Source organism: Eptesicus fuscus, chromosome 15 (genome assembly GCF_027574615.1).
Source record: "Eptesicus fuscus isolate TK198812 chromosome 15, DD_ASM_mEF_20220401, whole genome shotgun sequence".
NCBI classification, from domain to species: Eukaryota; Metazoa; Chordata; class Mammalia; order Chiroptera; family Vespertilionidae; genus Eptesicus; species Eptesicus fuscus.
The window spans coordinates 71,699,435-71,723,026 of record NC_072487.1 but is presented as its reverse complement, the minus strand read 5'-3'; the positions used below and the strand labels follow the sequence as shown (position 1 = coordinate 71,723,026).

Sequence of the window (23,592 nt, the reverse complement as noted above, 5' to 3'; positions counted from 1 at the left end):
CCATAGACCTGAGTTGGTAGTTAAGAAGCTACGATACTATGCAAGATTTATAGTAGTTTGTCTTCTTCTCAACAAAATGGATGTGGTAAAGGATCTGGTGAAGGTAAATGTACTTTAAAATATTTGAATATCTAATAGTGTATGGATAATTTTGTTTTTTAAAAATAGATTTGAGGTTAAATAGTTTTTGGTATGTCTAAATCATTACAGCATTAAAAGTGTGGTAATTTCTGCCAAGGGCAATGATAAAAAAATTTTTTTTCAATTCTTGTCATATTTCCAACACAGACTGACCAGAGACCATTATCTTAATCCCTTGCTTTTTCCCCTTCAGCACGCTTCCCATGAATGGTTGGGAAATGCAAACAAAAGTTAAAATATTTTGTTTAAAAGAAGATAGTTGAAAAGTTAGGTCAAGAAAAAGCACACAATGTTTGACAAAGGTATTAGGAAAGAGTTTGGTTTTTTTCCATTCCTTTAGTATATCTGCATCACTGTCCTCCATTAACTCAGGCAGATAAGCGTTAACGGCTTTCGGGATTCATTTACTATCTGTAATGATTGCATACATTCTGGCTGCACTCTGTATTCATTCAGGGAGAGGTGTCAGTGGCATGCTTCTTAATTTTTGATACTCAAGTATAACATGCTAGTTTTGACAAGTCTTCCTCTGTCTTCCTCCACTCCTAGATTTTATTAACTGTTTCCAGATAAAACCAGTACGCTATACTAGTAACTCCAAAGAAAATCTGCTAGACAGTATTAATTTTTTAATGTTAAAAATTGGGGGGTTTAAAAAAAAAAAAGAAAAAGAAAAAAGAGAGAAAGAAAAAAAAATTGGGGGGTTTACCTTTAAGAGTTTTCTATTAATAAAATCATTGTTTGCCTGGCTGGTGTGGCTCAGTGGTTGAGCATTGACCCATGAACCAGCAGTTCACAAGTTAGGGCACATGCCTGGGTTGTGGGCTCAATCCCCAGTGAGGGGCGTACAGGAGGCAGCCGATCAATGATTCTCATCATTGATGTTTCTTTCTCTCCCTCTCCCTTCCTCTTTAAAATAAAAACATTAAAAATAAAATAAATTTAAAAATAAAGTCATACCTACTCAGTATGGGTCTCTCTGGATCTCTGAAGATCTTACTGATGTGTGTCATTCTGGAGTTTTTGATTTTGAGATAAATCCATGTCGTTTTTATTCTTTGTTTTTGGTTATAATTGAGACTGTATATTGATAATAAACTTCTTAACTATGTCAGTTTCTCTCAGGAATATGGTATCTCATAGCTGTCTTTTTTTTTTCTACACCCATTTTCTTTTTTGATGTATTAAAATCAGGAATTGTCCGATGAAATTGAAGATTACACTCACCGCTTTAATACTGAAGATCAAGTGGAATGGAACCTGGTGCTTCAAGAAGTCGCAGCTTTTATTGAGGTCAGTTTTTGACAAGAAAGGTTGTCATAGTTTTGGAGAAGTAAATTCCTGTGTGGTGTACATTTTCACTGTGTGTGTATATCAAGAAGGAATAACTTACTAGGCTGACATTTTGTCGTGGCTCTTCTCTCCAGGCAGACCCCGTAATGGTACTGAATGATGATAATACCATTGTGATCACATCTAACCGCCTTACTGAAACAGGAGCCCCGCTGCTGGAACAGGGCATGATTGTGGGACAGCTGTCCCTGGCTGACGCGCTCATTATTGGTAATTGTAATAACCAGGTAAAGAATTGTGAAGGAAGTATGCCGAAAATCCACTTGGAAAAATAGTGCTTTTTATTATTCAGGATTATTATTTCCTTGTAAATATCCTAACACCCATTTGTGAGGAAATGGTTAAATAAATTATGCTGTGTCCATTTATGGACTATGTTACAGACATTTAAATGCTTTAGAAAGAATTTTTAATCACAAAGGAAGATACTCATGATATGGTAAGGGAAAAGAAATTTGTTATGGAGCTAGTATGTAAACAGAATTACCCCGTGTGTTAAAACGTCAATATACATATATGCATAGGGAAAATACCAAGAAGAAATTCACCAATATCATAAAAGGTTTACCTCTGAATAGCAGAATTATAGGTGATTTTTATTTTCTTCTTCACAACTTTCCAAATCTGTATATATTGTAATCAGGCAAAAAGAGAGAGGGTTGTTGTTTTTTTTAAAGTCTTTCCGCCCCCCCCCCCCAAGTATATTTTATTGATTTATTTACAGAGAGGAAGGGAGAGGGATAGAGAATTAGAAACATCGATGAGAGAGAAACATCGATCAGCTGCCTCCTGTACACCCCCTACTGGGGATGTGCCCACAACCAAGGTACATGCCCTTGACCGGAATCGAACCTGGGACCCTTCAGTCTGCTGGCCGATGCTCTATCCACTGAGCCAAACCGGTTAGGGCTTTAAATATGTTTTTATTGATTTTTAGATGGAGAGAAAGAGAGAAGGGGAGAGAGATAGAAACATCAATGAGAAAAACACATCAATCAGTTGCCTCCTGCACACCCCATACTGGGGATTGAGCCCACAGCCTGGGCATGTGCCCTGACCGGGAATCGAACCTGGGACCTTGTGGTCCATGGGACGATGCTCAATCCACTGAGCCACACCAGCTGGGCAGAGGAGGGGTTATTTTTAAGTACATTTGTCAAAAGCAAATTTCAAATATTTTTTCATGACAGAATAGTTGCATAATTAATTTAATGTACTGGAAATGTAATTTACTGGAAATATGGAATATTGGAAAAGTCACCAGTGAGGATATTTTTGTGTGTGCATTAGTTATACATTTTAATTTTGGATACTTCTTTACACCTATCATTTTTGTTATTGTAAACTTTTTCTAGTACTTTTCCAACTCTGGTTTTTATAGCCATTAATTCACAGATTTCTAAATTAGAACGTTTTAATTTAAATACAATGTTGTCTTTTCAAAGTAGAAAAAAGTATGCAGTCTTAAACATTGTAAAGTACCAAAATGTAATGAAGAGGTTATAAAATATGGGCCACGGCCATATTTCAGCCTCACTGTTTTGCCAAAAATTAGCATGTTTTATAGGATCTAAAATAGGTCTCTGTTTACATGACTACTTTTATTTGTTTCTAAAAGTACTTGAGGAAATGGATGGATTGATAGGCATATAGATAGATGGAGAGATATGTGATAAAGCAAATATAGAAAAATGTTAATGTTGTAGGATCTAGTTGATAAGCATATTGGTGTCACTGTAAAATTCTTTTAGTATTCTATATTTTGAAATTTTTGATAATAAAATCCTGGAAAAGAAAATACCCAGTGTCATTAAGTGTACATGAATGTCAAGATTTATAATATGATTAAAGACTTCAAGGTCTGCATTCTGCATCAATGGTCAGGTTTGTTGTCCTTGCAGGTTAAGTTCAGTGAACTAACTGTTGACATGTTCCGGATGTTACAAGCCCTGGAAAGGGAGCCAATGAATTTAGCTTCCCAGATGAATAAGCCAGGAATGCAGGTACCTTCTCCCTACTTATGCCATTTTGGTAACACTCTTACTGCTTCTGCCCCGCATGGAATGCTATTATCCAACAATGCGTTGATTGTGAATAAAGAGCTCCCTTGCCCTGGCAGGGTGGCTCAGTTGGTTGGAATGTTGTCCTGATGTACCAGGGTTACAGGCTTGATCCTGGTCAGAGCAAATGCAAGAGTCAACCAATGGATAGGTGAAGCAATGGGTCGATGCTTCTCTCTCTCTCAAAGCAATCAGTCAATAAATTTTTAAAAAGAGCTCTCTTGTCAGCACATGCCAAGCTGGTGAAAGGGCAATACTGGCAGGAGCAGAGACCAGGCAGCCCTCAAGTGCTGGCTCTGCTCCTGTCTGAGATGACTTTCCAAGTTGGCTCTTCTGGCACCACCAAGTTCTTTCTCTATCTCCTCTTTTTAGCCTTTGACTACCCCCCAACTCCCACTCCTGGAGCTCAGAGAACCTTGACCTCATCTAGGAGGTGCCTGATGGATTCACGAAATACTTTCTAAGTTCTATTGCCGCCTTTGGTAGAAAGATAATATGCACAGAAGACATAGGAAAAGATGTACTAGCTAATGTGAAATATTATGGAACCAGAAGCAACTTGCAACTTGCATGAAGGGCAGGCTTTACTTCGAAGTCCCATGAGTAAAGGTCCCTGGGTCTCATATATGACTATGTGTAGGTCTATGGTGGTAGATGTCGCTTTGTGTTTTCCAGATTATGGGGGGGAAGTACATTAGGGGGAAAAAACCTCTCTTGATGAAGAATAGGAAATATAGATAAGCATAATAATAGTAACAAAAATATATTTGATGAAGAGGATAGTAAAAATAGGCATTGATAATTCATCTGTCAAATACAGCTTGTATGGATATTATTTTCTGTGTGTAAATACAGGAATCAGCTGACAAGCCTACCAGGCGAGAAAATCCCCACAAGTACCTGCTCTACAAACCCACCTTCAGCCAACTGTACACATTCTTAGCAGCATCTTTTAAGGTATATTTGACCCAGTATTTTTACTCTAAGGGAAAAGTGTGCCCTAAATGGAATCTGAGAGTCACTGTGCTCTTTGAATATCTGAGTCAAGAATTTAAGTAAAGTATGAAATTGAAACTGCCTTTACAGTATCCTAATCATAGTTATTTCTAGGATGGAAATTGCTTATAGGCTCTGAATGCTTATTGCCATTAATTAATGAGACTATTGCTTAATTACTTTCCTTTCTCCAGGTTTTTATTACTAAACTACTGTAGGCATAACAGTCAGTGCAGAATTTAAAAATCTGGAGCAGGTTGCACAGACCTGCTCAGAGAAATATTTTGGTCATTGAAAGAGCTATGAGGAGTAGGGAATTCCTCCCAAAGTTTAATAGTGAAAGCCATAGATGGGAGTTTGTCTTTTAACCTATAGTCAGGATATTTACTTCTCCATTTCAAGTTTTCCAGAGGACATTTTCTAAATGATGGGCATTTTAAAGCAGAGATTGTCTTAAAAACGTTTGGCAGTCACTGTAGATTGTAGATTATAATGAATCTTGGCCATGTAGACAGAAGTTGGAACCAGCAAGAGTGGCTCTTCTCTTGGAGAAGACAGTAATATGTCAGATTAGGTGCTTGTTTTCCCCACACCTTTGAAGTGTCATGAGCTTTAAATGAAACTGTTGTTTTCCCTGTTTGTTGTTTTGTATATGTGATTTTTTAAATTTCAGGAGCTGCCTGCCAATAGCGTGCTTCTGATTTACCTGTCAGCCACTGGCGTTTTCCCAACAGGTCGTTCTGATAGTGAAGGTACAATAAAGGAATGCTCCTGTGTGAGCCGGGCTTGAATTCTCTTTATTTTCTACAAGACGATGGCCCGTAGCCCACAGACCATCTCCAGCTTTCTAGAGAGGCTTCTAAATTGGAAACCTGGTCTATTTGTTGAATTGGCAATCTTATAGATACCTCAGTCTATTTTATTTGCTGAAATATTATACATTAAAGTCCGCAAATCATCAGCAAATTCACATACTAAATATGTGTGCCTCACTATCAGATATGCCAGAAGCACACATACATATGAAATAACTAAGCCTAATGATCTACTTCACATCATTAAAATTTTCTGAGCCTTCAGTGCTTTAGGGAATCTGGTCAGCGGCTTCATGTGGCTGAAAGTCTTTGTAGAAATCAGTACACTTTTGTAACTGCGAAAGTTCAAGTCCTTGTCATGATTTTGTTTTCTGTCCTTTCTTTATTTGGTTTTTATGGATTCAACCTATAGAATATTGGGATGCTGTTTCAGAATAAAAACTTAAAACTGTCCAGAATAAATGAGTCCAGAATATATGAAATTGGTCAGAATAGGTGAGTAACTGGGTTGTAAATGAGGCATTTAAATCTCTGTCTGGACAAAAAAAAATTTTTTTTTTCCTTAACATCCTTAACATTTTCCTCCTCATGTTTGTTGAAATTTGCATTCCTTTATACAATGCATGTCCCTGCCATCTTCCTTGCATGACCTACAGATCCTCTTACTGTGGTAAAATGAAAACAAAACAAAATAAACCTCAAAGCCTTTTCATTGCAATGCTTTTTTAAGGGATAAAATATAACAGCATTAAATGTGGTGTGAAGTCATAAACTAATTTTTTGTAATAAAGTTTATTTTATTTATAAATAATTATTTCCATTTCTCTACTGTTGAGTCAGATTTTCTGGGCCCCTGCTTAATATATTGACCTCATTTTACTTTTTTCAAGGTACATTAGGACTGCAGTAGGCACTAACTGAATAATCCTCTGAGAGAAATTATTCCTAACACCCCTCGGTTGCTGTGCCATTTAGACAGGAGTTTAACTAACTGATATAACAAGTGAGCAAAGGCTAACTTCAAAACTGGAACTACAGTGATTGGTATAATAGTGATAATGGATTTTTTCACACACTGAAATTTATTAATTATTTTCTTAAAAATAAAGATTTTTTTCAATGAGAATTTTTAAGTTTTATTCCAATTTTTCTAAATTTTACAATAAATGGCTTACTTACACTTATATTTAAGAAATTATTAGGACTTCAGTCTGAAATTTCTCACATAAACAGTTTTGTTAAACCTGAGGTTTTAATTTTGCTTGAAATGTAAAGATCATTTTGAGCATCCCAGATCTGCATCACTTTTATTACCCAGAATAATGGAGTGCTGTGGATTCTTGTTTTGTTTCCATTATATTCTGTTTGAAGAACTGATGAGTAATTAAATGATTTTTTTAAATGTTGAACTAGGCCACATGCTGAAATCATTTAAATACTGTATTAAATGAAAATGTTAAATTTTAAAATAATTAAAATGTTTTGTAATTATCTTCCACTTTTATCAGGGAGAGAGTCACATAATACCTTTGAACGTCAGAATCATATTACTCTCCGATTGAAGTCTAGGATTCTTCCCTTTGTTTTCAAAGGTCCTTATGATTTTGGAGGGGTACTTACTAATAGTAACCGGGATATTATAAATGGAGATGCCATCCACAAACGCAATCAATCCCACAAAGAAATGCACTGGTATGTATTCTAGTGTCTCCCTATCATAAATATTGTAGTTCTTTCTTATGAAATATTAAGTGAAATGGGGACTTTTCTAGTACTAGAAATGTTCTCCTAGGCTACTATTAATAACACTTATTTGAATTCTAGCAATACTTCCATCTTGACTATCCTAGGAAATTAGAATTTTGGGCTGATATCTATAATAATAAAAGCATGATATGCTAATTAGACTGGACAGCTGAACGACCTTCCAGACATCATTCCAGACATCCTTCTGGACAAAGCTGTGGCAGCGGGGGGTGAGGCAGAGGCAGTTAGGGGTGATCAGGAAGGCAGGCAGAATGGTTAGGGGCGATCAGACAGGCAGGCGAGTAATTAGGGGTGATCAGGCAGGCAGGCAGAGTGGTTAGGGGCGAACAGGCAGGCAGGCAGAAGGGTTAGGGGTGATCAGGGAGCCAGGCAGAGTGGTTAGGGGCGATCAGGCAGGCAGGTGAGTGATTAGCTGTGATGAGCCAGGCAGGCAGAGTGGTTAGGGGCAATCAGGCAGACAGGCAGGCGAGCGGTTAGGAGCCAGTGATCCCGGATTGGGAGAGGGTGCAGGCTGGGCTGAGGCACTGCCCCCTCCCCTGCACGAAGTGATTTGTGTAATAGGCCTTCCTTTCCCTGGCTGTCCGCACCAGTTTTCCTCTGGCACCCAGGACCCAGGCCTTCCTTTTGGCCGCTGCCTTCAGTCTTCGCTCTGGGCGGAACGCCACTCCTGTAGCTCCCTCTGCCCCCGGCCCTCCCCCTCATAGCAGGCATCCAACTCCGCCCAGCCACTCCACATACGTGCTGCCCAGAGGCCCGGAGCAGCTGGGGGGCGGGGCCACTGCCATCTTTGTTGGGTCAGTTTGCATACTCACTCCTGATTGGCTGGTGGACGTAGCGAAGTGACGGTCAATTTGCATGTTTCTCTTTTATTAGTGTAGATATTTTAAATTATTCATTGAGTATCAGTTATATTTCAGGTACTGTTCACACACACACACATTGCCCACTAAGCTAGAAAGAGCATGCACACTAAAATTGTGACCTTCTTAGTCAGTGGCTCTCAAATACTAGTTACTGGACTTTTAGCCTTTGGGTCCAGTAGATCTTCTATGGGCCAGTGAATCTAGGTGTTTAAGAAGCACCCAGCTGATTCTGATACAATATCCAGAGAAAACATAAAGAATAATAAAGGGAAGCCCCTATTATTTTCTGATATATTAAGATATAGCTTGAAATACTAAAACTCTTTAAAATAGGTATAGATTTTAAAAGACTCATTGAAATACAAATCTGGTTGTGTTTTATATGTTAGTTTTCAAAATATGTTTTTAAAGGGGCTTTTAAATACTAAAGTACCTAAATGCTGACTTCTGAGATTTTCACATTATATGTTTAGTCCATCTTTAAATATATAGACTTCTTTTTAGCTTAGCTATTCTTGTGAAATAATTATCTCTGAATTTTTTTCCAAATGAAACTTAATACAGAGATTTTTTTGTCTTTTGCTTAATCTTTGTTTTTCTCTCGTGCTACTATGAAAAGGAGACATGAGCAGACCAAACTGAAGAATAAAAATTCTAAGACTTGGCGATATGGTTACTCAGTTATTTGTCATTATTATTGTTTCCCAGCCTCCATCCTGGAGATCTCTACCCCTTCACGAGGAAGCCCCTGTTTATCATCGTGGATTCATCCAATAGTGTCGCATACAAGGTGAGTTCTGTGAGCGCCAGGGCACATGTTAGACATTATGGCACCACCCCGAGGTAACCAGTCTTAACATGTGCCTTCTCATTTTGCTTTATTTTATTTCATTTTACACAGTTTGTATTTAGTCTTTCTTTTCTTTTGAGGTTGTGCATGCTAGTCAGGATCTGGTGCTATGAATAGAAACAAGAAGAAAACGCATGAATGGACACTCAGTGGAAAATAATAAATCCTCCTGCAGGAAAAAAAATTCAAGATTCCCAAGATCTCTGGTGGAAGGTTTACTTTTGTTGTATAACCCAGAATGATTTTCTTTTATAGAAGTAGAAGTACGTGGGCACATTTTATTTTCTAGTTTTGAGACCTTTTCCCCATCTACACACTTGAGCTGCTATGGTTCAAGTGCCAAGTTTTACAGTTACAGCCATTGAATATCAAAATAAATTGTCTTATATGCACTTATTTTAAAAAATTGTGAAAATAAGTAAAATGCTGAAGTAAGTGACAAGGATATAACTTGAAAATCCTTTGTTTTATATTTTGCTATTGAAGCAGTGTTTTGCAGTGATTATATAAAGAATGTCAGCAGCAAAACACTTTAAAGTAGGATAGTAGATTTCAAACTATAGTGATTTACAGGAAAATGAAAACAATTTTTGGAGTCCTTTGTATGTGGTTGGAATATTTCATTAGTGAACAATATGTTCTGAAATATGCTTGGATCTGCATATTAAAATTGCCAATTAAAACTATTTCTGTTGTGGATGTTCATATAATTAGATGGAGAAGCAAGCATTGGGAGGTTTATTTCAGGAGAGCAGCGGAAGTGTCTGGTAGACAAGGGAGCTGACCGCAAGCATATGTTTTTCATCTAATTCTTACGTTTAGTTTCATTTTTTAAAGTCTGAATTCCAAGAGCATCCAACCTACCCCACACTTTTCAGCATATTGCCTGAAAAGTCAAGTTTACAACTTTGATTTTGGGGAAAACTAGCTGACACTTTTCTTAAATCTGGTGTATGTTGTTTTTAATCTTTTTGAAGGGGTGATAGGTTGCTGAAGGAAAGGTTTATTAGCTATCCCATTTAAACTTATAAAACGAGGGGAGTCCAGGCATTGGTGTCTTCACAGAATTCCCAAGAAGCATCTGTGTCTTTGTCAAAGGAATTGTTCGCTACAGTTCAAAGATGTGACAGGATATGTTGATGCACCAGGTCAAATGTATTGTGTATGTGCTCCAGCATGCATTGAGAGTGTTTTAGCAAGTTAGTAATTTCTCTCAACTTTTAACTGGACATTATTTGATAGCACCTTTTATAATGTCAAAATATCTTTCATGTTATATGCCAGCTATTTCGAGAGTGCACAGGATGATGCTCCAACCAGCTGAGCCACACCAGCCAGGGCTCTCAGTGACCATTTGAAAAGTTCTCCCTGCTGTCTGTTTCCTCCAGGCTGATGTGTTTCTGTTTGTTTTGCCTGCATATGTCATATTAGAGACTTTTCTCAGAGTACTGTAATTTTTGCCTATCTGCTCAGATTTAAGAGTGGGAGCTAGGAAAATAGAATCTCAGGTGGTGGATAGGGCTTGTCATGCTGAGCTGCTCCTGTGACAGTCTAGTTGGACCAACCAGTCAGTTGGCTCGTCTCTGATGTGTCTTTAGGTCTGTCCTCATGGTCTTGTTTTATTACCCAGAGCAGACTCAACTATTCTGCCTGGAATGTAAAGGTTTGATTATCAGCATTAGGCTATGATTTCCCTCAAGTCTCTGTGTATGTGTTTATCTTTGTATACACATGTATCTCTATGTCCCCAGGCCTCACACCTAAAAGGTTCTTAGTAAATATATGTTGAATGCTTAAGTGAAGATAGGTACTATTATCCTTATAGTTGAGGAAACTTTGCCTATGGAGATTAACCTGCCTAACTGAATCCAGCAGTTTTTGTCATTCCAAAACCCCAGCTCTTCCCACTTTGGAAAAGAGGAGCTTTGCGTGCTAGTCTGAGCCTCGTTGAATAGGAGAATGATTGAAATGCCAAGATCTGTGTAACATCTGGCCCACGTTGTGGTTCTCAGATTTCCACTAGAGAATTGGCAAGTAGAAGTGGCCTTGTCTGTACTAAGGTAGTATTATGGGAGTGAAAAAAATCCCGTGGTCATTCTGAACACTTCTTTTAGTACTGCCTTCTTTTTTTTTGAAAGAACAATCTTTGAGTGTTTTAGTAATTATGACAAGGCTGGATCCCTGCCACTGAACATGAATTACTCATTTGTCAGACAGTCATATTTATCTAAACAGCCTTATCCTCGTTGACTGATGGCTGCAGGTTGCTGAAGTCTATTAAGGCAATCACTCTCCTAGCAAGATGATGAAAGCTCGTCTGCCAGTCAGCCCCACACATTCTGTTTCTTTCTTGCTCCTTTGAAAGTTTTTGGCATTCTGTAGTTACACTGTGAGGTCTAGGTTTTGTTTCTTTAGACGTAATCTATTGTGACTTGTTAGACTTCCTGAATGGGAAGATTGGGGTTTTCATAAATGCTGGAAAATTCTCAGTCATTGTCTCCTCAAATACTGGCTGTACCCCAGCTTCTCTCTCATCTCCTTCTGGAACTTTGAATATATATATTTCTCGCTGTCTTCCACATCTCTTGACTTCTCTTCTATATTTTCCAATTTTTTTTTCTCTATTTGAGATTTGGATAATTTCTTCTGAGCTAACTTTCAATTTACAAATTCTTGAGCTTTGACTAACTTGCTATTAAACCCATTTGAGTTATATGTTGGTTGTGGTTATTTTCATTGCTAAAGTTCTCTGGTTCTTGGCTCATGGGTCTAAGCATATAGTCATACTCAAAACAGTGTATGTAGTACAGTAAAGGGATACAGAGCAAAATTAGCAAAAGAAAAAGGTACGTAGGATGAAGTCCAGACAAAATAGGCTCCGACTTCCAAGAGTTTTCTCCCAGTGCAGTCACACAGGATGTCCCTACTTCCCCAGCAACAAGTTGAGGCAACACGGCTAAAGTGTCTACCAGGGCAGCTCATGAGGGACTTGTTGCCCAGGATGTTTACTGCGGACTGATCATGTAGGCACCCTGTGCCTGCCACACACCAAATGCCAATCTCCCAGAAAAAAAGCAGGTGTTCAGCATAGACCGTCTTGTTTGCACAGTCCGGGTAAAGTGAGCCATTCTTGTCGGTTCTGCTAATGGTGGGAACTCACCCAAATCTAAGTTCCCAGAAGCCAGCCAAGGGCCAAACCTTGTAAGCAGGCCCTTTCAAAGGATAGCAGTCAGGTTTGTTATGCTAACCCTAACTCCTTTTACACAGTATTTAAAAAATCAGGTGAGAAGTTGATCAGCAAGGGAAGCAAAGAAAAAGGAAGCCTTGGGACGTAAGTAGCGGCAGTGTTCCTTTTGGCACTATCCAAGAGCAAGAGCCTCATGGCCAAGGACGCAGAGGCCATCTGCAGGGTGGGAGTGCCCACGCTGCCTTATCTGAGGGGTGCGCCTTAATATCATTCAACTTACTCCCTTTGTTTTGGTTACAAGAAATTTCTCATTTATTTTAACTATTTGTTTAAGTTTTTTTGTATTGATATTATATTTACAAAGTCATAAAATAAAAAAGGCATTAGTGAAATCTCTTCATCCCTCCCGGACCCAGTTCACTCAGTTACTAGCTCTCCCTTTAAGTGATCACTGTTGTCTGTTTCTTGTTTATCCTTCTAGAAAAAAATTTTAAATGCATATATAAGCCAAAACACATACATAGCCTTTAGTCTTCTTTGCTATATACTAGTAAATGGTAGTAACGTGCCATACACAACTGCTCTATCTTACTTTTTTTCACTACTAAGAAATGTTGGAGATCTATCCATGTCCATTCATAAAGAACTTATTCTTTTTTTTTTTTTAAATACATTCTATTGATTCTCTACAGAGAGGAAGGGAGAGGGACAGAGAGTCAGAAACATCGATGAGAGTGAAACATCAATCAGCTGCCTCTTGCACACTCCCCACTGGGGATGTGCCCGCAACCAAGGCACATGCCCCTGACTGGAATCGAACCTGGGACCCCCCAGTCCGCAGGCCGAAGCTCCATCTACTGAGCCAAACCGGTTAGGGCTGAACTTATTCTTTCTTGTAGCTGCATAGTATCCCGTGGTATGGTTGTGCCATAATTTATTCTACCAGTCTCTTATTGCTGGTCATTTGGTTGTTTCCAGTCCTTTACTATTAGTAACAATGCTACATGGAATAATTTAGGACTTGCAGGTTATTTTACAGGTTTGAGAGTATATTGACAGGGTAAGTTCCTAGTTATGGGATTGCTGTGTTAATGGAATATGCATTTGAATTTAATAGATCCTGCCAAATTGTCTCCTAAAAAATTTGTACTAATGTATACTCTTATTTATGGGTATTTGTTTTCCCATATTTTTTCAATAGCATATATTTTCACCTTTTAGTATATGTGCGCCGAAGAGAGCACTATATTTTCAAACTTTTAGAAATTTTGCTAAACTGATATATTAAAAATGGTAATTTAGTGTAGCTTTGATTTTCTTTTATCAGTAAGACTAGAGGCCTGGTGCACGAAATTCGTGCATGAGAGGGGGAGGATCCCCTTAGCCCAGCCTGTACCCTCTCCAATCTGGTACCCCTCGGGGGATGTCCAATTGCCTCTCACAATGCTGGCTTCTAACCACTCACCTGCCTGCCTGCCTGCCTGCATGATCGCCCCTAACTGCCCCCCCTGCCAGCCTGATCACCCCTAACCGCCTCTGCCTGCTGGCCTGATCACTCCTCACTGCCTGGCCTGGTTGTCCCACACAGCCTGCTGCTCATTTGTGTGGTCGTCCTTCACTAACGCCCCTGCCGGCCTGGTCGCCCCACATAGCCTGCTGCTCAGTCGTTTGGTCTCCCCTCACTAACCCCCCTGCCGGCCTGGTCACCCCACGCAGCCTGTTCGGTCATCTGTTCGGTTGCGACGGTCACTTAGGCTTTTATATATATAGATTGAGTACCTTTCATACATTTGAGCCAATTGTATTCCCTTTTCTGTTCTCTTGTTATCTTTTACCCATTTTTCTATTGAGTCAGACTTTTTCTTACGGATTTGGAGAAGTTATTTCTATATTAAAGAGATTAATCCTTTGTAATGTGAGTTGCAAATATATATATCCCAGAACATCATTTGGCTTTGATTTAGTTTATGCTGTATTTTACTATATATAAGCCTTTGATTTCTTGTGACTAGGTTTATTAATCATAATCATAATAAGGAAGATCTTTTAGGTTACAAAAATAACCCTTTCTTATATTTTCTTTCAATACTTTTATTGTTTAATATTACATTTAAATCTTTGGCATATTTTATCCAAGTGTGTGGTTTGAAGTATAGAGCCAACTTTTTTTTCTACATGGCTATCCAGTTTTTCCTACCAATTTGAATTGTCATCTTTATCGTATATATTCAGCCCTGTTGTTTTGGGATCTAATTTTGTACTCTCCATTCTCTTCCATTGGTCTTCTGCCCACTCTTATGCCAGGGCCACATATTTTTAATTACTGAAGCTTTAAAGTATGTTTTAATATCTGATGAGTCTTGTTCCCTCTCAGCTCTTCTTTTGAATGCAGCGTTTTCCTGACTAGTCTACTTTTTCCTTACGAACTTTAGAATTTTATTTTTTCAGTTGCAGGGAACTGAACCTTTTTTTTTTTTTTTTTTTTTTTTTTTTAGTTTGGTTTACATTTTAATAAATTAGTGTAATGACAGCTTTAGAATGGGTTCCTGTCTAAGAACATAGCATGTCTTTTCATTTGTCCTAGTCTTTATTTTTATGATTCAGGAGTGCTTTAATTTTTGTTTTGTTCATGTTTATTAAGTTCTGTCTTGTTTTACCAACCAGTTTATAATGTTACTAGAGGCCTGGTGCACGATATTCATGCACTCGGCAGTGGGGGGGGGGGGGGCGCCCTCAGTTTGGCCTGTGCCCTCTCACAGTCCGGGAGCCCTCAGGGGATGTCCGACTGACAGCTTAGGGGGGAGAGGGCCATCAGTCAGACATCCTTAGCGCTGCTGCGGAGGTGGGAGAGGCTCCCACTGCTGTGCTCCGCCAGCCGTGAGCCTGGCTTGTGGCTGAGCAGCGCTCCCCCTGTAGGAGCGCACTGACCAGCAGGGGGCAGCTCCTGCATTGAGTGTCTGCCCCCTGGTGGTCAGTGCGCATCATAGCGACCGGTCGATTTGCATATTTGCCTTTTATTATATAGGATTTCCCATGTAAATCTGCCTTTAGGGAAAGGATATGCTGAAATCATGCAAAGAGTATTTTTTGAGTGTCAGTTTAATTCTCACTGTAAATTAACATCATTCTGAGTGAGCAGTTAATGTGATTCACAGTGAGAGATGGATCTACGCTTCACAGACCAGTAAGTCAGGTTCTCAAGCCTGTGAGGCTGAGAGCCAGATGTTAGACCTTGGAAAATTCACCCTTGTGAATACATCTTCATCATGTGTATTGCCCAGTGGGTGGCCTCTTGATGGATGGCCAGATGACCTCTCCCTGTAACACTGCAACCGTATTTATGCCTTTATTTTAAAAATCGATAGTTCACTTAGTAAATGTCACTATTTTAAGAAAGCCTATCATGCATAATAGTTTATACATGAATGGCAGCCTCTTCAGCTGTTACTGATGTTTCTGCAGCTGCTTATGAGTCAAAGAGCCCAATCTGAACACTAATGATGTGCTTCGGAAAATTACTGTCTTTGGTCAAACCTTTAATGAACATCTTAATTCTTATATATTACAGAATTTCACAAACTTATTTGGACAGCCACTAGTCTGCTTGCTTTCTCCTACAGCATATCCAAAAGCTTTACAAGGTATGTTCCGTTGTTACCTCTTACATCCATAGGTTACAAGTAAACAGTGTCTACATTTATAATAATACTTATCTTTGTTTTCCCACCTATAATGGGGATTTATGGTGTTTAATGTGGCAGATGTCAATCTGAAATCAGCCCAGAAGTCTTGCCAACTACCAGACGTCTTTAATGTGCTACCATTAGGCCTTGAGACAGTTCTCAAAGAAATGGCAAAACGTTCCTGAGGAAAGGGTGGTTTTGGTCCCTTACTCGTGGGGAACTCATGATTTATGAATTTTAAAATGTGTTCTGCAGCTGCTTGTTTGGGTGAGCTTGTCCTCTTCCATCTGGCATGATGTCCTGTATCACCAGCTCCACATCTAGGCACCGTTTAGGACTGTAAGGTTTCTGGTCGAGAAGACTTCTCAGCCTCTGCCTAAGAGTTAGGGTACCCTAACCAGCACAACTTCAAGGGCTTCTTTTATTCACATTTTACCTTGTTGTATTTTTAAAATAAAAGAACCTCTTCTCAGTGTGACAGAGAGGTAGTTGAGGGTTGTGGCCGTTTCTCAGATGAAGAAGAAATGAAAGGCTTTTGCGAATGTGTCCTTAGTTGGCAGTCCATGCAGTCTGGTTCCGGCGCCCAGGCGTTAAGCTGGTGAGATACTAAACAAACCTTGCTGCTGTTTCAGCAGTGCTGGTCACCATTTCACTGTCGCCCTGACTGTGAATAGTGCTGCTGTCCCTCTGTGGCAGAGCGCATTCACTGCTGCTTCCCAGCCAGAAGTCTTGTCTGCTGACATAGTTTGACACAGGAAGTGATGGTCAGCATTTGAATGCCTGAGAGAAGCTGGAGACTTTTCACCGTTGTTTCAAGGTAAGTTCTGCTATTTTACAGGGAAAAACATGTAGAAATACTAAGTTCCTGTATCCAAAAGTTCAGTTACTAAGGATAGAACTTACCTTCAAACAACGGTAAAATTCTCCTGCTTTGAGGACTCTGTTAGCCTGTTGCTTATCATTTCTGGAGAAGTGTAACCCCTTCCAGTTATTTGAGAGTACTTTTTGCTATCATTTTGTCCTATCAAAAGGCAGCTTTAGCCTGGCTGGTGGGTGTAGTTCAGCAGTTGAGCATTTGACCCAGGAACCAAGAGGTCACCAGGTCAGGGCACATGCCCAGGTTGCAGACTCGATCCCCAGTAGGAGGCAGCTGATCCATGTTGTTTCTGTCTCTCTATCCCTCTCCTAATCCCTCTCTCTAAAATTCAGTAATAACATGTGTTATTTTTTTAAAAAGAGGCAGCTTTAGTTTAAATTGCATGGTCTAATGGGTTAATAGCAAGATTATTTTGTCTGAAGGGCTTTATTATGTATAGGGTAAAAACACAGGCTCTGGAGGCAAACTGATTGAATTTGAATTTCAACTCAGCCGCTTACTAGGTGTGACCTTGGGAGGTTCCTTATCCATTCTGTGCCTCAGTTTATTTCCTATGAAATGGAGATAATAATAGCATCAGCCTCATAAAATAATTCAGAGTATATAAATAGTATTCAGTATGTGCCAACTATCATTATTACCGATATGCTTGGTTGTAATATATGTCCTTAATATTTTTTAGTCCAGTATCCTCTTTTGTGCTATAAAGCTTAGGCCTCTAATCCCTAAATATGCCCCCTCTGGACACAAAACTAGCAGATACCTAAGTATTTGGAATCTCAAATTAGGTTCCTGCACCTCTGGTATCTAAAGTCTACAGTGTTTTATTTTTATTTATTTTCTTTATTGATTAATGTATTACATATGTGTCCTTATCTCCCCATTGCTCCCCCCCCACCCCCCCCTCATGCCCTCACCCCCCTGGTGTCTGTGTCCATTGGTTAGGCTTATATGCATACAGTGTTTTCTTTATCCAAGAGTTATTTCATTCATTAAACATTTATTCAACGTTTATTTATCAGGTACAGTGCTAGGCATTGGAGGTGACATTCGGACCAGACAAACACAGTCATGTTTCTCACAGAGCCAGTTGCCTGGTAGAAGATATAGACAACCTAACAGACAGTCAGTGTTGATGCTATTAGTGTCTCATAGGAGGAAGCCTGTGCAACACTTGAGGAACTCCTAACCTGCCTTTGAGATGGAAGAAAGTGCAGGAATGATGTCTGAAGTGGAGATGAAGGATGCTTAGAATTAAATGAGCATGGGAAATGGTTGAAAATTGGTATTCTAGCAGAGAAATAGCATGTGAGCCCTGAGATAAGAGCTCTGCGATGAGAGAGTTTATGGGACATGTAGATAAATTAGAAGTAGTTCCTGCTAGTTAAAGGGCAGAGTTTGTGATCATGGGTCTGAATTATGAAAAACCTCTTATGATTCAAATGGAGGATAGTGGAGTGCCATTGAAAGATTTTAAACAGCAGTAACATTAAAAAGCATTCAGTTTACCTTATGTAAGGTGAATTGGACAGGAGCATTGATGGAAATAAAGAGATTGTGGTGGCTGAGCTAGGACAATGACTGGTTACCTGGCTTCAAAAGGTGCTTGGTGATGGAGAGGAAGGAGGCAGAATGGACTTCCAGGTTCCTAGCTGAGATGCTGGCAGAAATAATGATACTAAATAACAAGTAGATTTATAAGAGAACCAAAAGGGGAAAAAATTGTCCATTTTTGACATGTTGAGTTTAAAGTTACCTTTGAGAGTTAGGTTGATTATAGAGGTCTAGAGCAATTCTGTCCAATAGAAATATTATGGGAGTCACCTATGTAATTTTAAGATTTCTAGTAGCCACATTTAAAAAAAAAAAGTAGAAAGAAACTGGTGAAATGAATGTTAATAATGTCTTTTTGTACAGATGCTTTGAAATCCTACGTATATTTTACACTGTAGTGTGTCTGATTGGATCAGTCACATTTTAAATTCTTTTTTAAGTGTCCAGCAGCTACTGCAAGGCAGCACAGTTCTAGAACTAAGGAGCTCAATCTAGGCTGCAAATGGAGAACTGGGAATCAGTAGGCATATAAATGATAACCGAGATTATAAGAGTAGGTGAGATCAGCAATGTATCAGGCCAAAAAAAAAAAAAAAAAAAAAAAGATTGATATTTAAGGGATCCGTGGAGAAAGAACAACTCACCAGAGTGAAAAAGACTGGCAATCCTAGAACTCATCGGAGAATTCTGTCAGGAACTGCCTGTGATCCAGTCCTTGCCATATTTGGGTAAAATTTATTAGTTGGGGGTGGGGGAAGGCAAAGAAATATGTTCATGTCCTATTTCTCTTTAGTTTACTAGGCTTTAAAGTTAGTTCTGCAGAAAGCAATATGCCTGGTACATGTTTTGTAGTTCCTTGAGGAATCTACTTTGTTGAATTAAGACTTAATGATATAGCTTTAATTGTATACATTGTCAGTATATTAAAATGTTCCTCAAATGCATCTCTTACCTTTGCAAAACTGTTTTCTATATAAATATATAAAACATGTTTGTTATTACAGATCAATCTCAGCGAGGTAGCCTCTTCACGCTCTTTTTGAACAATCCTCTAATGGCCTTCCTATTTGTCTCTGGATTGTCAAGCATGCGCAGAGGCCTGTGGGAAAAGTGTCAAGAATATCTTCGAAAAATCAACCGCGATATTGCCCAGCTACTGACCCATTCACGTTCAATAGGTACCCTACTAACCTAACTGCACACATAACGGAACGTACTGTAATGGTTTAAAATGGTTTGAATTGTTTGAATTTTCAGAAGTATTGGTTGAAGGCAGGAAAGTTGAGAAGGTTTTCCTGAACTTTCCTTCCCCTTAGAAATCTATTTTCCCTTTAAGCACCTTTTTACTACCTCTTTCTCCTCTTTGCAGATCAGGCATTCCTCCAGTTTTTTGGAGATGAATTTCTTCGCTTGCTTCTCACGAGATTTGTCTTTTGTTCAGCCACCATGAGGATGCACAAGATTTTTCGGGTAAGCAAAGAATATTTTAATGACCAATCCTACCATTTTAGGTATTTAACCATCTTGTATTATATTTTACCTGTATTAGAGTTTGGATAGATCCAAAATCATATTTACAAATTAATATGTAAAGTATTAAAGATGGACAAAATAAGCAACATTTTAGTACCTACCACCCAATTTAAGAAGTAAAACATTTTCTTTACTTTTGAGATCCCTTGTAGGTTCTCTCTAATCCTATCTTCCTCTCCAATGAACCTAAAATCCTGATTTTTATAATTATCATTCATTTCCCTTTAAAGTTTTGCCACATGTATTTGTATTCCTACACAAAATATTGATAGATCCATGTTTTAGGTATTCTACAATTTGCTTTTTGCACTCTTTATTATAGTCCTGAGATTCAGACATGGTGGTGACTGGCTATAGCTTTTATTCATTTGTTTTCACTGCTATATAGGATTTCATGGTTTGACAAATGTAGCGCAAATTACTCATCTTACTAGTATTCTACTGATAATGGACATTTGGGTTATTTCCAGTTTATAAATACTATAAACAATGCCATTGTGAAATCTTCTATAATTTTCCTGGTATACATATATAAGACTTTTTCTGAGGAATACCTAATAGTGGAAGGTGAGAACAGGTAATTTAGTTATATTCAACTTTACTAGATAGTGCCAAGCATGTTGTAAAGTGGTTGTATCAGTAATTTACACGGTACTGGCAGTGTGTAAGAGTTGCAATTGCTCTAGTCCTTGCCAACATTTGTTGCAGTCATTCTTTATGTGAATCAGGTGGGTGTAAAGTAGTAGCTCATTGTGGTTTTAATTCGCATTTCTGGAATTACTATTGAGGCTCAGCAACTTTTCATGTGTTATTCTGTGTTCTTTGTGATGAAGAGTGTTCAAGTATTTTGTCTGCTTGGTTCTAAGTAGTTTGTTTTTTTCTGTGTATTCAGGTAACTAAAATGCATTATTAATTGAGGTTTTTAAATTTTTAGCTATTATACTTTTCATTTCTCTCATTATACTTATGTTTTCATTGTGCTCTTGAATGTATATGTAATAGGTAAAGTCCTTATCTGCTAATACTATATTCTCTATCATTTATAGTTTTATTTTTATTGTTTTTCCTACTGGTTATGGGTCTCATACTCTAATTTGTATGCCTAGTAATTTCCCTAAACTGTAGGCACTGTGAATTTTATGATGTTGAATTCTGGATTTTGTTGTCTTTCTATAAAGTGTTAGGGGAAAAAAAAAGTGTTAGACTTTGTTCTGGCAGGAATGAACTTACTTGCAAATTTGTTTGACCTCTTCATAGCTTTTTTAAAAAACTTATTAGGGTGGATTTAGAGTAGTGTTAGCATATAGTTAGCAACTTATTTCAGCCTAAAACTAAGAAGTGTGATTCTTTTGGGGTCTCTTTCATATGTTCCGTTTCAACAAATCCTCTCCACTCCGGGGAATGCTTGCTCAGAACTCAAACATCTCCCAACCCTGTGTGAGCTGAGAGAATTGTTCAGCTTACAGTAGTCCCCCAAGTAGTTCCTGAGGTTTTGTTGTTGTTTTTAGGGTTTTTGAACATTTTATCGTTAGCACTCATAATAATTAGTATAGTAAAACAAAATTTGGTCTTTGTAATGTGTAATGCGTGAGGCTTGTAGGAATAAGAGAAATAGAAATGACATTTGAATATAGGACATGTCTGTGTAGCAACTTCTTCAGAAAAGTAGCAACTTCTTCAGAAAATTTTAAATGTGTGGTAAAATTATGGTCTATAGAAATTACCAAATGAAGACAAAATTCCAAGTGAGAATTACCTGATTCTTGAAATTGTCCTCTTCTTTTGCTTTCATGTAATTACAGAATTATTATTTTCTCTTTTTTTATTATTTTCTGTTCTTTTTTTTTTTTCTTAACTTTCATCTCCCTTTTTAGGAACTCTTTCTTTTTTACTCTTTGTTAATATTCTTAGAAATCTCATATATTTTTATGGCTGCAATATTTCTCTCCATGCAGATTATACTGTTCAAACTTGTCTTCTAAGATACATATACCGTTCAAACTTGTCTTCTAAGATACAGCCCTAAATTTTCAAATTCTGGTTGGGAAGCAGCTCTATTTTTACTACCCTGTTACCACAAATAAAATATACCTTGCCCTAACCGGTTTGGCTCAGTGGATAGAGCGTCGGCCTGTGGACTGAAAGGTTCCAGGTTCGATTCCGGTCAAGGGCATGTACCTTGGTTGTGGACACATCCCCAGTAGGAGGTGTGCAGGAGGCAGCTGGTCAATGTTCCTCTCTCATCGATGTTTCTAACTCTCTATCCCTCTCCCTTCCCCTCTGTAAAAAATCAATAAAATATATTTTAAAAAATAAAATCTACCTAAAACCTGAAGCTTTCTACTATCCCCAGATCATCTTCTCTTTTACTTCTCTTTCAGTTGTTCCCAACCCTTCTCTCAAGTCCTGAAATCTTAGTCATTTTGACACCTCCCTCTCCTGTTGTTAATTTCAAAGGCCCATTAATTTGACCTTCTCAGTGCTTCTCGTGGTTTTTCTCTCATTTTAATTTCTGCTACAAATCTTCTTATTCATTTACTTAAGAAATACTTGTTGAAATATGCTAGGCTTTCTCCCCTAACAAGTGGTAATTGTATGGTCTCCACAGTGCCCAGAAATGATCAGCCCCAGTAAATATTTGGGAACTAACTCACAAAATTAATAGATGAGGTTGAACCATATGAAGTTATCATTTTTTTAAGATCAAAGTGGTCACATGCCAGCAATTTTCTATGTTCAAAACATGTTACCAATAAGAATCATACCAATATGGAAGAAAAATACATATTGTTACTCCTTAATATTGTTAATGCTAACAATAATGTTAATGTTTATAATTTTCTTTCATTAAACTATAAAACTTGACTTTTCTCTGCCTGTTAGGAAACACGGAATTACCCAGAATCATATCCACAACTGCCAAGGGATGAAACGGTGGAGAACCCTCATCTCCAGAAGCACATTTTGGAATTGGCATCCATTCTGGATGTTCGAAACGTGTTCTTTGAAAATACCTTGGATGACTATTAAAACAAAAACCCTCTTGTCGAAACACTTTCATTTGCCACAGATTTTAAATGGTGCCGTTTTCTAATGTGATGACAGACACATAGTGGTGTTACTTCGTTTTTATTTTTTAATTTAGGACCACCATTTTAAAAACAAACCTAAAACATTGTGCAAACATTTAGGGTGACTGTTTTAAAATACAATCTTTCAGATCTTTTAAAAAACTCACTTAATTTGGGGATTTTTATTTTTTTGGTTTTGAGGTACGGATACTTGCCTCCAGCATCTCATCCTACACTCAAATCTTCACTGTTCTCACTCTTCGAAGAGTAAATTATTTATTTTTGTATAATGAGGAAAATCCAACTCTTAAACTTGGACCTTACAGTGTAATTGTTCACAGAGATGAAATTACCAGCATGGACTACTAAAAATCTAGAACAGAGTCCTGCCATGATATTTCTTTTCATTCCAAGTTAGTAGGTAGAAAATGGGTGAAGAGTATAATCGAGACAGTTCTTGAAATCATTTAAATTGCTTAAATACTGTCAGAATTTCAAAAACTATGTAAGATTGATTTGCGCCTGAAAGCTAAAGCTTTAATTGGGATCTTGAGAATGATAAATATCATTTGGAATGTGTGAATCCTGTCTTATGAGATATGTTTGCATATTTTGGTTTCTTTGTTAGACTTTGAGTGCTAGAAATGAAAAAGAACAACTTTTAAATATTTCACTTAAAAATCAAATTGTCAGCTTTTTAATACAGTATTTCCAGTAGGAATTCTATGTAAATTCCTCATTCATAAGATCAGGTTTAAAGACTGTCTAGATTGAAGTCTGTGGCGTACAGTACAGAGTTTGTAATTTTTTTGCAGAGTTAAAGTTTGTGAGACTTCAGAGTC

General features: G+C 38.0%; 1 protein-coding gene across 4 annotated transcripts in view; it reads left to right on the top strand.

Moving 5' to 3' along the window:
* Positions 1-22,731, top strand: part of SCAI (suppressor of cancer cell invasion) — a 67,213-nt gene extending 44,482 nt beyond the window's left edge. For all 4 annotated transcript variants that reach the window (XM_028130808.2, XM_008155287.3, XM_054727400.1 and 1 more), the window contains 12 exons: positions 7-103; positions 1,336-1,434; positions 1,569-1,721; positions 3,396-3,497; positions 4,410-4,511; positions 5,224-5,302; positions 6,958-7,057; positions 8,704-8,785; positions 15,601-15,673; positions 19,151-19,324; positions 19,516-19,616; positions 22,563-22,731. In XM_028130808.2, coding sequence (XP_027986609.1) covers positions 7-103; positions 1,336-1,434; positions 1,569-1,721; positions 3,396-3,497; positions 4,410-4,511; positions 5,224-5,302; positions 6,958-7,057; positions 8,704-8,785; positions 15,601-15,673; positions 19,151-19,324; positions 19,516-19,616; positions 22,563-22,709 — 1,309 coding nt within the window. In that variant the 3' untranslated portion in view covers positions 22,710-22,731. The remainder of the gene's footprint in view (positions 1-6; positions 104-1,335; positions 1,435-1,568; positions 1,722-3,395; positions 3,498-4,409; positions 4,512-5,223; positions 5,303-6,957; positions 7,058-8,703; positions 8,786-15,600; positions 15,674-19,150; positions 19,325-19,515; positions 19,617-22,562) is intronic.
* Positions 22,732-23,592: the final 861 nt, after the last annotated feature.